At 35.6% G+C, this 14,791-nt stretch overlaps 1 protein-coding gene across 1 annotated transcript in view; it reads left to right on the forward strand.

The window, feature by feature from the left end:
- Positions 1-296: 296 nt before the first annotated feature.
- Grm5 (glutamate metabotropic receptor 5) overlaps positions 297-14,791 on the forward strand; it is a 370,074-nt gene continuing 355,579 nt past the window's right edge. The window contains 12 exon segments of the mRNA XM_038314030.1: positions 297-381; positions 384-433; positions 435-473; positions 475-522; positions 524-592; positions 594-647; positions 650-699; positions 701-725; positions 727-771; positions 773-838; positions 840-902; positions 904-967. Coding sequence (XP_038169958.1) covers positions 297-381; positions 384-433; positions 435-473; positions 475-522; positions 524-592; positions 594-647; positions 650-699; positions 701-725; positions 727-771; positions 773-838; positions 840-902; positions 904-967 — 658 coding nt within the window.

Below are 14,791 nucleotides of genomic sequence, written 5' to 3' on the forward strand. Positions count from 1 at the left end.
TCCCCTGTTTTTTCCATTATTATGGAGTTCACAGTGTACCTGAACTAGTATTTATTCTGTTAAAACTCATGTTTCTCATTATTTTTTTTCAGGTAGGTAATGAAGATCATGGTCCTATGGATGCATTTAACTAGATGCTATCTGAGGACCCTTGTGTACTTTTAGAGTTTACTGTCTAAATTGCTGCTGGATTCCATCAATGTGCCACTCAATACCAGTGGTGTCATTGATTACACCTATTGGAAATCTGAATTATTTCACCAAGATGTCTTATTAGCTTGAATTCCTTCCCTAAAATGGTCCTTCTGTTGATCGTCAGTCCCTACTTTTGAAAGAAGATTGTCAGAGGGAGTGCACAGTCCAGCGAGAGGAGGGTGGTGGCTACATGCCAGGTGACATCATTATTGGAGCTCTCTTCTCTGTCCACCACCAACCCAACTGTGGACAACGTTCATGAGAGGAAATGTGGTGCATGTCCGTGAGCAGTACGGCATCCAGAGAGTGAGGCAGGCCATGCTGCATTACCCTGGAAAGGATCAATTCAGACCCCAATCTCTTGCCCAACATCACACTTGGCTGTGAGATAAGAGATTTCCTGTTGGCATTCAGCTGTGGCCCTGGAGCAAAGCATTGAGTTTTCTAAGGGATCTCGCTCATCTCTTCAGAAGAGGGACGAGGGTTTGTGCGCTGTGTGGATGGGCTCTTCTTCTTTCCGCTCCAAGAAACCCCATAGTGGGAGTCATTGGGCCTGGCTCCAGTTCTGTGGCCATCTCAAGTCCAGAATCTGCTCCAGCTTTTCAAACATACCTCAGATGCATACTCTGCAACCAGCATGGAATCTGAGTGACAAGACTCTGTTCAAGTATTTCATGAGAGTTGTACCTTCAGATGCCCAGCAGGCCACGAGCCATGGTGGACATAGTGAAGAGATATAACTGGACCTATGTCTCAGCTGTGCACACAGAAGGTACGTGATTTCCTCTATACACATTAAGTATGCCACAATACTTTGGAATACCTCTCAGTTAAATTATCTTTTTTTGCATGCTTAAAATATTTCTTACCAGTGTAGGTTTTGAGATGCCTCAAAAACACCAGTATGATAAAAAGGACCATATATTTACACTATAATCATTTATATGTCTATCACTTGTTAAAGAGCAAGATAAGTTTTTCAATAGGGATTGTACTATTTCAAATTCTGCTATTTATGATGATTATTTCTAAAGGGTTTTTTTTTTCTGGCTCTTCAGTTAGTATCTCACATATTTAACATTCTATTATTCCTTTCTTTTGTTTTTATAGTCAAAGAGAAGTAGACAGAAAGATACCCAGTAAGGAATGTAGCTTAGCATGCTGTTATGAAGAATTATCAAACAGTGTAAACTTTAAATTATTTGTCTTTATAGAATTCTTAGTCAATCCCATAATTTTAATAATACAAGAATGATAATTGGTTTTATGCTTGTGTAGAATCTATTTTGGAACTCTAATTTTTCAATATAATGCATAATATTTTGAAATTCATTGCTTCATGTATGAAATATTAGTAATAAAGGGGAAATCCTGAGGCCACAATTTATAAGATAACATGAATTAAATTTTTGCTACAGGTGTCTTGAAATGGGGTGTACATATCACAACTTTTCAATCTGTTTGTCTAAGGTTGTTGCCACTATGTTTGTGTTGACCTATTAGGACTTATGTGATCTCCAAGTAATTATTGTAATAGATTTCTAATGGGAACAAAGTACACATATTAACCATTTTAAATGCATCCTGGGAATGGAAGGCAGCACAATGCTTCTTTAAGCACTTAGAAAACAGAAGACTGTAAAAATCTTGACAATGTATCAGTGAAACACAAACCAACATTGCAAAATGTGGTGGTAATTCATTGGGAAAATTAGTGAATTTATTTTGGGGAGTTTACATAAGAGTTTGGACAGTTTAATTTAGAACATAACAAACTTCTTTGCTATCAAGTAGCATAATAGCATACCACCACCTGCATAGGCCTTTATTCATAATATTTAGCATAGTACAAATGTAAAATAGGCTTCCAGATTAACTGACATTTCTCTAACTTTGAAGTGTCATTTGTTAAATTGATAGTTTATTTGGGAAACATTGATATTGGCAATTCTGAGTAATACAATGTATAGGCTAGGATTTCTTTGGATTTTCGTTTTTCATAGAAAAAATTATGTCCCACTTTACTTTGGAGCCTGTGATAAACATCAAACTCAGGATCTACCCATTGCAAATGTTCACTAAGCAATGGTTCCATCAATGGCACATAATAACCTTTCATTTTGCCTCATTTTAATGCTGAGAATTTTCATGTAAAAGAAAAATCTGTTTTTACTTGATTCTCACAACAATTCTCACTCAGAGTACCCATATATTTTTATGCCAATTTTATGATTCAAAATCTTTACTGAGCTTGAATAATTAATAAATATATATTTACTCATAATTTAGAGCCAGAACTATAGCATTTAACTACAACTTAGAGTTCTATATACCTTATTATTTAAGAGAACCAATGGTCTAATTGTCTTTGCGTATACGTTCATAGATCACATATTTGTTAAGAACAAATATATGCAAGTCTCTTGATAGTTCTGTTTATCAAAATCTTCTAGAATTTTCAGTTCAGCCAAAGAGGATGAGGCACACACAAGCTACTCAAGTAATCATAATTCAAAGTGGCAGAAAATTACAAGAATACCCTCCTAAAGTACATGATAAATGATTATACTTTTCTGTTATGTGGGGAGTCTAGTGGAGAATTTGATGTTCTAATTTTTAACAGGGAGGAATACTATACTTGCTTAAAATGAAACACAAACACAAAAAGTAATGGCTTTCAGTCAAAGACATGATTAAAGTAGAAGATGGGGCTCACTCAGTCTTCAAAGTGTAAGGTTTACACACCATGGAGGAGAAGCTCTAATATCTGCCTCCAGAGAAACTAATCTTTACATTTGTATTTTACAAATGTCAATTCTTGTTTTAGTTTTACTTGGCACCAGTGCTCAATAAATAATTTACTAAAGTGCATGATAATGTCTTCACACAACCCACTATTATACACCTATTAAAATGAATAGCATGCTTGTTTGCTAATGAGGAAGATGTAATCAGGGCTAGGTCAACGTTAAGTGAAAAACAAGGTATATGGTCTTCATATTTGGAATTCTATGATAAACCATTTATCTATGTTTTCCTAGAAACAGCTAAGTTCAAAATTGAAAGAGCAAATTGAAAGAAAATTCTCATTCTGTGAGGAAATTTAAGTCAATAGGGAATATGACAGAATGAAAAGATTTATTTTTCAGGGATAAATAGCATGCACTCATTCAATGTTCTATGACACAAAAATTGCCTATTTTAGCATCTTAATTAGAATAAATATTTTTGTTTGAAGGAAAAATTAAAACAATAGAAATTGTTTAATAGATATATGCAAAATGTAGTATAATATAAACAGGACTTTGTAGATGCAAGTTTGAATGGTCACATATTAAAATTAATGTGGATTTTTTGATGATTTTCAGAACAACAGTTTGCTACAAACAAGAATTTGGATAGTGGGCAAATGAGTCATGATGGCTTTTTGTTTGTCCATTTGAAATAGTGGAAGTAGTATAGATGTTCACAAAGCAAAAACCTGAATCCAGTCAGAAAATCTTGAGTCAAACGAGATTCGGGTGTATTGGATTGTGTTTTGAACTCTTCAGCGTGATGTCTCCTGTTCTGTTACCTGGCCTTCAGAAAACTTTCTTTGAGATTCTTCATAAATGAAACTGTCAGTTCGCGCTCTCTTCTGTCTGTCTACTTACCTGTCTCCCGATCTATTTATCTATCATCCATCTATCCGTGGTTCTCAACCTTCCTAATGTTGTGACGCTTTTAATTCAATTCCTCATATTGTGGTGAACCTCAAAACAAAAAAATATTTCCATTGCTACTTCATAACTGTAATTTTTCTAGTTACGACTCATAATGTAAAACAATCATGTTCCTAATGGTCTTAGGTGAGCCCTGTGGACCTCAGGTTGAGGACTCAGGATCTATAACCTCTGATATGTACTCTGTCTCTATCTCTCACTAGTTTGGGATAATTCCTGCAGTTTCAGATCAATTGGTCTCTAGACTCTCCATTTATTTTAATCTTCTAATAAGCTGTCATCTTTTTCGCAGTTGACTGTTCTCTTCTTGAAAAGTACAAAATTTTCCTGATGTTATGGTGTTCAATCAGTTACAAAAGATAAACTATTTTTTCTAAAGTGCTTTGTCTTCAAATTACCCATTTGCCTCATGCTTAAACTTGACAGCACTGTATCCGCTAAAGCCTTTGGCAAATATCCCCGATGCTCCTTCTAGAAAATCCATGCTTTCTGTCCTTTCAGAGGAAGCACGGAGACCCTGGGAACCCAACTTTAATATTAAGTGATTGCAGTTACAAATTTCCTGTCATTTATACTCTCTGTATACCACAAGAATGAATATTAACAGTGATATGTGATACATAAAAACTACACCAAGAACTTCTAGTCTTTGAGATGCATAAAGAAGTGGACAGAGCATAAAAGAAGCAGTGTTCTTGAAGGACAAGGCAAACCAGTCCTTCGGCACTACAGAGGAGAAGAAGATGCAGTGAGTCAGAAGAGAAATGCCATTCCTCTTACGTGAGTCAGTCCTGACAGTACCCTATTTGCTCTGAGAAAATTTAAGAGGTATTTCACCTCGGTACTTTTCCACAATTTGGCATATGTGTGCATGTGGCACAGGGTAAATGGTGTTCATCTTTTTAGGGCTCTGACAGATTCTTTTCGTTGGTAACCATAATTAATGACTCCCCTGAATTCTAACCATTAAGATTATGAGCAGGATTTGCTCTCATGCAACAGTGGCCTCATAGCTGATTTGTTTAAGGGAGCCTAAAGTGGAGTACTACTCTCTTCAACTCTCCCCCAGGGCCTGGAATTGAAACTTGGGCGCATCATTCATGGTAGGCAAACTGTTCATCACTGAGATGTATCCCAAGTCTCATGGACTTTTTATTTTAAGATAGGATTTCACTACACTGCTATATACTTGAGCTTAGACTTGCAATCCTCTCGCCTTCAGCCTTCACAATAGCGGATATCACATAGGTTTAAATGACTAGGCTTGTGTTTAGACTTTCTTCTTAGATTTCCTTTGAAAACCATTGCCGCTATATGAAACATTTGTTGTCCTCAGGCTTTTCAGAGAAAGCCAAGAGAAACTTTTGATGCCAGACCATCTGAGATGAATAAAAGTAGCTCCTGACACCCAGCCATTTTGTAATCACATGAATGAGCTCAGCTGACGTCTTCAACATTATCCAACAGACCACAATTTCCACTTGTGAGTAATGATAAAGGTCTTTCAGATAGAACTTAGCAAAGCATACTACTAACTAGTTTTAGACTCTAATCTCCCTGGATACAATGAGATCACAGCAGTCACATTCAAAATGCAGTGTCCAAAGAAAATAAGATTATCTCCAGCTCTGCCATCTCACTCTAAAGAAAATACATGTAATAACACGAATTAGTATTACTGACACAAAAATATGACACCATAGAATAAATGTTTCAGGTGAAAATACTTAGTTCCAATTCTTGTGAGTTTGATAAATAATAATACCTGTGAAATGTAACCGGTATTACATGTAAAAATGCCAATAGACTTGTAAAGAGTCCATTATTGCATTCTTTATGATGATGTAGCTAAACTTCAGTAAGGAAAAAAATTTTTGAATTGGATTTTCTGTCAAAGAACACATATATATACTCTATATGTTGTTTATAATGTTTTCACACTTTAATAATTTACCTGACCTTAACTGGGGTTCTAAAGTGTCCTCTCAGTACCCATTAAAGTGCCAGGTATGAAACGGGCACTCAATGGCTTGCTGAATAGGTGGTTTCCCTTATCGTACGAGACTCATTATGTATGAATATATGGCGTGTGGATAAACAGCCTAGTCATTTGTAATTTTCACAGTTTTGCTTTTTATTAAAACAAGGTGCCAAAGTACCTCTCTTGATTAATTATGAAATGCTGTTTATGCCTCACTCCATTTTTGTTTTCACAGATTCTTATTTCTGTCTAATGATATAAAGATGCTAATTCATACTAAAAAATGTCAGTGATGCTCTGGGGGGAAAAGTATCAATAAGTTTTTCTGGTAGCACAGAATCATTAAAATACTGTTGTCAAGTCAGCTTACATTCTGCCATGCAACACACGTACTTAGGATATGGCTTTCCGATAATTATGTAAACAAATAACAATACTCGAGATTTGGTTTAAAGATCTTCACTGTCTAATTCATAGTATGTTTAGTTCAAAATTTAAAAATGCTTAGTTTTAGTTTAATTTTTTTTTTTTTTTTTGGTTTTTTCGAGACAGGGTTTCTCTGTAGCTTTGGAGCCTGTCCTGGAACTAGCTCTTGTTAGACCAGGCTGGTCTCGAAACTCACAGAGATCCGCTGCCTCTGCCTCCCGATAGTTTTGGGATAAAGGCGTGCTGCCACCACCGCCGGCGTTTTAGTTTTAATTTTACAAGTTATTGAATTTCAATGTGACATGTATATATTCTTGAAGTCTACACAGAGAAGCCCCAATTAATCCTTTATCATCTCTCTGTATACCCTTTCCCAGCCTATCATAATTGCTCCTCATTTTGAGGTGAGTTGTTTATAACTAACATGCATGTGTAGGAGGGAGAGAATAGTATTATCTTTACTTGTCTTGCTTCTTTTCACCTGACATAATGACCTCTAGATTCATTCATTTTTGCTACTACAATTTGATGAGATTCTTCTTATGACTCAAACATGTTCTTTAGCCATCAGTCCAATAATGGACACCAAGTGTAGATTCCATAGCTTAGCTCTAATGAATTACCACGCTGCTATCAAAACATAGTACAGGCATGGAGGTCTAAGTGTGAACATACTTTTCCTGTCTAATCTTTCCATTGATTGTCATCACATCGTGACAACAACTTAGTCTGGAAAACCTAGAAATGTCACCATGGAGCCTGCTGTGAAGCATTTCCTTTTATTACCTAGGGATTGACATGGTGTTGAAACTTCAGACAAACTTGATGATGATATTAGTGGCTGAAAATTGCAAACGGCTGTTAGTTTAATAGACCATTAGGATAGTAAAGAGTGTTGTGTGAGCGATTATTTTATCAGTCTCGTTAGTCAACAGATGCTGATGGCATTATTATTGTTTATCTTGGGGTGGGGGCAGAATTCATTCCTGTTGCCTAGGTGGTGTCTTCTCTGTGTGTATGTCCTTTCAGACTATTTCATCTTCGGCTTGAATTTGGACTTGCCCATAATGTATTTTGGCCAGAGACACTTCCCAGTTGTTTCGGGGGGCATCCCTGCTATGTACCACTGATTATTCCAGAGGTCCATCCCCAATTCTCTAGGAACGCATGACGAAGTTACAAAAGAATGCCACTGCACTCTTCTGCCAACACTCACAAACAATTTCTCAAGTTATGTGAAAATGGGGACACCGGCCGCAGTACTAACGTTCACATTTGCTTCTTTGAGTCTGCTGGTTTCTCCTATAAGTTTGTTGGGTCATTAGCATGAACACTTACTGATGTCTGAAACTGCATGCAGGTATTTTCCTGAGAGAACGTATTATTTGAGATCTTTAGAGAAGTAGTAACAATTATTTAGAATTTAAATATTCAAAATTTACTGTTTCTTGTTATTAAAAGCAGTCTAATGACCCATATCCTCAATCACAATACCTTATTAACTCCCAGGTTATAATATTTCAGCATTATTTATATTACTTTTGAGTAGGGACTCTGAGGATGGAGTGAATGTGGTGTGAAATGTTCTTTTCCAGTTTCTTACTGGAAGCACACAAAACAGACTACAAAGATCAGTTCCTCACAGTGAACAACACACCAAGTAAGTGAAGAAGGAACCTAAGAGAAACAAAGGTTGAGATCCCCAGAACTAAAGGAATTAGTTGGTGGATGAACCTTCATTCCTCCCATCCTTCTGCCCCTTTTCCTCCTCTTCATCAAATTATTTCTTCTTTCTTTCCTCCTCACTTTTTTTCTCTATCCTTTTCCTTTCCCCCCTTGTCTGCTTTTCATGTTTCCTCCTTTTTGTCTCACTTATTATCATTTTTTCTCTCAAATATTTGTGTAATTGAACTATTCTTTAAATTATTTAAGCTAACCAGTGTGATTTGTTGTCATTGATGCTCTCTCACCATCTCATAGGAAAGATGTAGGGAGCTATTAATATTTTAGAGGTCAAAATATAGAATAGCCGGGCGGTGGTGGCGCACGCCTTTAATCCCAGCACTCGGGAGGCAGAGGCAGGCGGATCTCTGAGTTCGAGGCCAGCCTGGTCTACAAGAGCTAGTTCCAGGACAGGCTCTAGAAACTACAGGGAAACCCTGTCTCGAAAAACCAAAAAAAAAAAAAAAAAAAAAAATATAGAATAGACAAATTTAGTCTGTGGTTAAAAAAAAGACAACCTGTATGAAAACTGGAGATCATGCAAACTCAAATGAATCTCATGTCAAATGCTGCTTTTGTTAGTCATAAGAAGGGGACTTGGAAAGCTATTCCTATGGGTGCCTTCTAAAATTCACCTTTTGGTGTCTTGTTCTGATCCAAAATCGTTGGCATTGGATGAGCTGAGTCAACTACTGAATGTCACTGAAAACAAATGCAGCAAAGAATGACCTATTTTCAAGAAGTGATCAGAATGATTACAAGGCTTGAGACTATGTCTACAGAGCAGCAGTAACGTGGAGGGAAGAGAAGATCTACTAGAACCGCCTTTAGGCATGTGGCATACAGAAGTATTTGGCACATTCATACTTACCTTGTGCAATACAAGGAGCTAATTGCCAAAACAGTGGAGTCACAATTTAGGTGGGTGTTTTCTCATCAACAGAACCATTCCATGGTGTTGAGCTGTTCACTTTTCTTAGGAAATACCTTCAGTCCTTCCTTCCAAGCTTTTTGCTTATAAGATACAGGTCAGTTCCTGGAGAGATGGAGAGAAAAGAGAAGCTTAATAGATCTGGGTGACCCCTGCACCTCTAGTATTTAGGAACCTGATGCAAATGGAGTGTCAAAAACTTAAGGTCAGCCTGGGCTATGGAGTGTGATGCTGTTCCTAAAAGCAAACAAATAAAAAAAAAACAGCTTTAAGCTGACTGTGGTTGTAATTACTGATGTGGGAGGTCCTTCTGTCTATGTGTTGCTTTTATTGGTGAGTGAAACTCGCTTGGCCAATAGCAAGGTAGAACTTAGGTAGGTGGAGAAATTACTAAACTGAATGCAAAGAGAAGCCAAGCAGACACCTCCAGAGACAGATGTGCTGAAACTTTGCTGGTAGGCTATGACCTCGTAGTGATGCACAGATTAATGGAGATGGGTTAAATTAAGATGTAAAAGTTAGCCCAGTAAGAAGCTAGAGCTAATGGGTCAAGAAGTGATTTAAATAATATAGTTTTCGTGTGATTATTTCTGGGCTAAGCATCCAGGAAACCAACAAGCAGCTCTCCTTCAACAAAACTACTGAAAATCCAAATATTTTGGAAATGCAGGCAGGGTTCTAAGTTCAAGGCTTATGTGCGCTGCATAGCACGATCATGTCCAAAAAAAAATCTAAAACAAGCAAAAAGACAAAAACAAAAGAAAAACAAGAGACCTACATATTGAAATGATTACTATGGGCAGATTGCTGAAGTTCTCTTCCCATCTTCACTGTAGTGTCTTCATCCTGCCTTTTCAACTGCCAGGTATACAAGAAAAGAATACAAGTACATATTTCTAAGAGCAGAAAGATAAATTGTTACAGCTTTATATATGAAATTAAATTCTTTGGAATTCATCATCAGTGACAAGAGTAATGAGTGCATAAACCACAATGTATCTGTGTACCTAAGTTTGTTGTAAGGCCTTGTCTGTAATACAGGTTTCTTTGTCCCTCTGAGTTGCTTTCCTTCAAGTGGAAACCAAAACAGGAAAAATTTGAACTCAAATCCTGGTTAATGTTCATGGTAATGGAGATGCTTTGATCCAACTACATAGTTTGGTTTCCTCACTCTAAGTAGACATGTCCTATACAATTCTTTTGAAATATAAATGTAAATCACTTTGCTTGAAGCCCAGTGATTAGTAAGTAGTCTATGTTCTTTCTTAATTAGATTGCCAAGAACTTGACATGCTTTATCTGTTCATCTAGCGGGGGAAAAAAACACAGGCCATAAAACAGTGTTTTATGTTGGTTGCCTACAAAAAAATCTACCCACGCGTAGAATAGAGGATTAATTAGGGAAGTGATCACTACATTTAATATGTTTTAGATTCCTACTAACTTGCCATTTGCATTGAGGCATACAGTCATATATAGTGTGTAGGGTGTTTTTGTGATTTGATATAGTTGTAAGTAAGCTGCACCCCACTCCGTCAGGTACTGTAGTGTGTTTAGAGGCGGACGTGATACAATTGAGCAGCCCCAAACGCTGAGAGCTAGCGGGTTAACATTGCCTTTCTTTGCTTTCTGTATGTTGAAGATAGTATAGGGGTGGAGGTCATCCAAGGGAGAGTGTTAATTCAGTTGTTAAGTTGTCCTAGGGTATATTTTTAGTTTTTTAAACTAGAATGAGCATCTCTATAATGAAAAAGGCAATCAATGGATAGAGCACAACTTTGACATGAATTTCTATAACAGTACCTCATAAATCTCAGATATTTGTAACTGGATGCTTATCAACAGAAGCTAACGGTGAGTACAAAACCCAAATGAAACAATATGGACCCCTTCCAGATTAGACATATAAACTGCACTGATAGATTATCCCCATTATACCCCGAAAGATAGCAATATTAGTGATAGCTATCTAAAGGTGCTCACACTATTTTAGAATAATAAAAAACTGTAATCTATGGCATGCTATTAGTAGTGTTCGTTAGATATTTGTTTCATGGAATCATTTTATTCTAATTAAGTCACAAAGAAAAAAATCATTAAACAGCTAATTTAAGCAGTCACTCCTTTGCTTCAGAAGGGCTCTGCTAACTGTTTAAACGTTCATTGAAAGGTACAGAGTTGGGACTGGGCAAATGTTTGATTAGTATTTACATTTTACAAATGCATATGTATTACACACATGCACAATATAGTGTGTAAGAGTGAAATATATTCATATTACATATATGTGTGTGTGTCGAGAGAGAGAGGGGGAGGGGGAAGCGAAGCCGATGCAGTGTGTGAGAGAGGGGGTGAGGGGGGAAGAGAAGGCAGATGCAGTGTGTGAGAGAGGGAGGGGGGAGGGGGAAGAGAAGGCAGATGCATTCTTGCCTTGATGTGCATGTGGATGTCCAGAGGACAATGTTGGTTGTCATGTTTGTCTTCTCTCTTTTAGAGGCATCAGTCCTGATCTGGCCTTTCAAAGATCTCTGTCTCTGTTTTCCCTTTCTTCATAAAGGACATGGCAATTACAGGCATGTGTTTCAGTCCCCATTAATGTTTCTTCTGATATGGTGACCTCAGGTCCTTGCTTGTCAACTTGCTGACTGAGGTATGTCACCTCCAGTAGTTATCCTTATGTTGGCATTATCCGAAATTTCCACTATAGCCTATAGTGAAAAGCAGATAGATAAATTTTTGCATTAGTTTTCCCAATGGCTTAAAAATTATATTGTATTCTTGGTAATTATGTAAAAATATCTTCAGTCATAATTTGCTATATATCTATCTTTAAATGTCGTATTTATACTATTTAGTGTCTTTGGGTTAGAAATCATGTACTCTGGCCCAGATGATGCAACAGAACACTTTTTAGGAAGTGTGTTCTCTAATATTAATACAGCATTCTATCTTTAGAGAACCCACATCAGAGCAACTTGAAAAATATGAAAATACCATTAATCCAAATTCAGTGTTATGAATTTGAAAAATAATCTACAAATTAAGCTGTTAATTCATTTTCCTGATTATTTGCGAGAGAAAAATGCTTTATCAAGGACATTGCCAAGTAAATAATCTGGCTTCATTAATTTTATTCAAACCTATTTTGGTGTTTCATGTTATTAAATTACAAGAAGTCCTATCTCATACACGAGTATCACTCACACTAAGTTTGCTCAATGACCAGTTTATATTACAATTTATGTTTCAAGTCTAGGCTTTATTTTAAATATATACTAATTAATACTTCTACATAGAAATATAAGCATATGGCTTTGTATTTTTATAAACTTGATAATAATAACCATTTATTATACCAACAACAAAATTCAAAGCAAGAGAATACTGGAGAATATAATGGTACTTCTATGTTTTGAAGTCATTAAAAATAATTGAAAATATGAAACATATTTTAATGATATTTGTTATTTTATTAAGTGCAATATATCTCTTTTAGAATATTACAATATATTAAAGTACACAATATAGCACTTAAGAATCATGTGACACTAATTTATTCATTTATCTGCAAATATTAAATATTAAATTATGTACTCAACTATCTTTTGTAAACACTGAAGTAATGGGAGATGAAAGACCTTACCAAACTTTTCTTTCCCAGAGGTGTGCCATGCTGTGGTCTCACCGTTAATATCAAATAATTAGGTTAAGAAGAATAGGGCTACATAGAAAGAGGACCTCACAAAGAGATACTGTTTGACAAAGATGATTGTATTAAATTAAGATAAAGTCTTTGTTGGGCCAAGTCTGAATATTATTGGATAGCTTAAATGTGTGTTTGGTTAAATAAAACAAAATACAAATATTTTCAAGTGGCAATTTTTCACCAATAATCGAATTTAAGTGGGTGATCCAATAAGGAATGTAAGGTACTGAAGATAGCACTATAGGGATATTAGTTATTTTTCTAATTGCTGTGACAAAATATTTGACAAAAAGCAACTGAAGAAAGAGGAGTTATTGAATTACAATTTGAGGGGATATGTTTATCTTAGCAGAGACGGGCATGGTCTAAGAGCAAGGATGGGGGTTCCGTGCATCAGCCTTCAGGAAGCAGAGCTCAAACAATACTTGGGCAGGGTTATAAGAGATGGATACTTTTGTTGAAAATGCAAAGTATTGGTCATACATATTTTTGAATTCAATGTATTTGAAGATTTTCTACGAAGTGATAAATTTGTAATGTGTGCATTATGTTATTAAGTTCCGTGGAACAGTAGGAGATTTAGTGATTTTTAAAAAATGTATATATTAATGTATGCCTCTGTTCTAGAATGGAAATAGCATATACAACTAAGTTTGAAATAAAAGATCTGTGTTAGACGCTCTAATAGTGCTATTTTAAAAAATAATGAGATTTTAATCACCTCATCAACAAAAGTTATGGCTAACTATAATCAATAAAAACAAAAGGTTTATAATCACAAGCAATTAAGTTACCTGAATTATTTACCCAAATTGAGGTAAAATTAAATTATTTCTGAGTTTCTAGGGAAATTATAAGTTTCCTGAGAAACTTACACACTTTTCATATCTTTTAACAACCCTGTACTTTTTCTGGCACCAATTTAATGTTTTCTTAGTGATGTTATTTATAATCTCAAACAGCTCTGCTTTTTCCTCATTACTGAACGTATTACCTCCCCCATTATTCTTCCCAGTTAAACTTTCTTCTTTGAAAATATCATTTGAATGATCAGTAGAATTGAATAAAGATAATCCTGAATTAATTTTACTTTTTTAGAATGAACCTTCTTTAGAAGAGTCTCCATCATTTTTTCTCACTTTAGTGAACAGTAATTTGGGTTTGTTTAGCAGGAAATTTTTATTCCTACCTCCAAACTTGTCACATGCCTTAGCTTTAGCTTTCCTACTGTGGGTTGATAAAATGGTACTGTGTTCAGAACATTTGAAGTGAATGAAGATTAGTATGATACTTGTGTGTGTTTTGCCTTCCCCAAGGCATATGAAAGGCAAATATAGGGTGACTATAATTTTTCAAGCTACACACAATGTCAGTCCTAGGCCAAGAAAATCAACTTTTAAGAAACGGTAGACTAGAACCTCATGTTGAAGTGCTTCAACTTGAAAATGGAAACTTTATTTCTGAACCGTTTTTTAAAGTCAAGTAATTTTTCAGTAATATTAAAAATGCCTAGTATTAATCTTAGACTCCCTTAGGTAACCAAATTTCATTTCTCACTTTGAATATCTTTCTAATGTCAGCTTTTGAGGATGACAAGTGACTGTACCCATACACTCTGTACTAATGTTGTGTTCTGATTGTCAGTTGAATAATCATTAGTGCACTTTGTGAATCTGAAATTGTCTGACAGATGAATTTAATAAATCCTCATTATGTACCAAGACCAGATATTTGTACTAAACTATTAAATGTTCTTGCAAAATATTGAGCACATTTCTGTGAAAATTAAGTACAAATCAAAATCCCATTAATGATGTCTCCACAACTATAAAAGCAGCAATACTTTTGATTGGCAGATTTGGGCAAGGGAAAGGTTGAATTCTTGTTTCACATCCTATTCATATTATATAGGTAACTGTCAAATGTTGATAGTATTAGATCTGAAAATGCTCTTTCATGGTGGTTCTAAATCTAGTTATGTTGACAAAGATTAACCGTCACATTGTTGTTATTGTTGTTTTTATTACTAGCAAAAGCGTGCTTACTGTATTCCAGATACTTGCAATCCATTTATCTAGTTCTTACAACTACACTGAGTTAAATAAAAT

This window comes from Arvicola amphibius, chromosome 12 (genome assembly GCF_903992535.2).
Source record: "Arvicola amphibius chromosome 12, mArvAmp1.2, whole genome shotgun sequence".
NCBI classification, from domain to species: Eukaryota; Metazoa; Chordata; class Mammalia; order Rodentia; family Cricetidae; genus Arvicola; species Arvicola amphibius.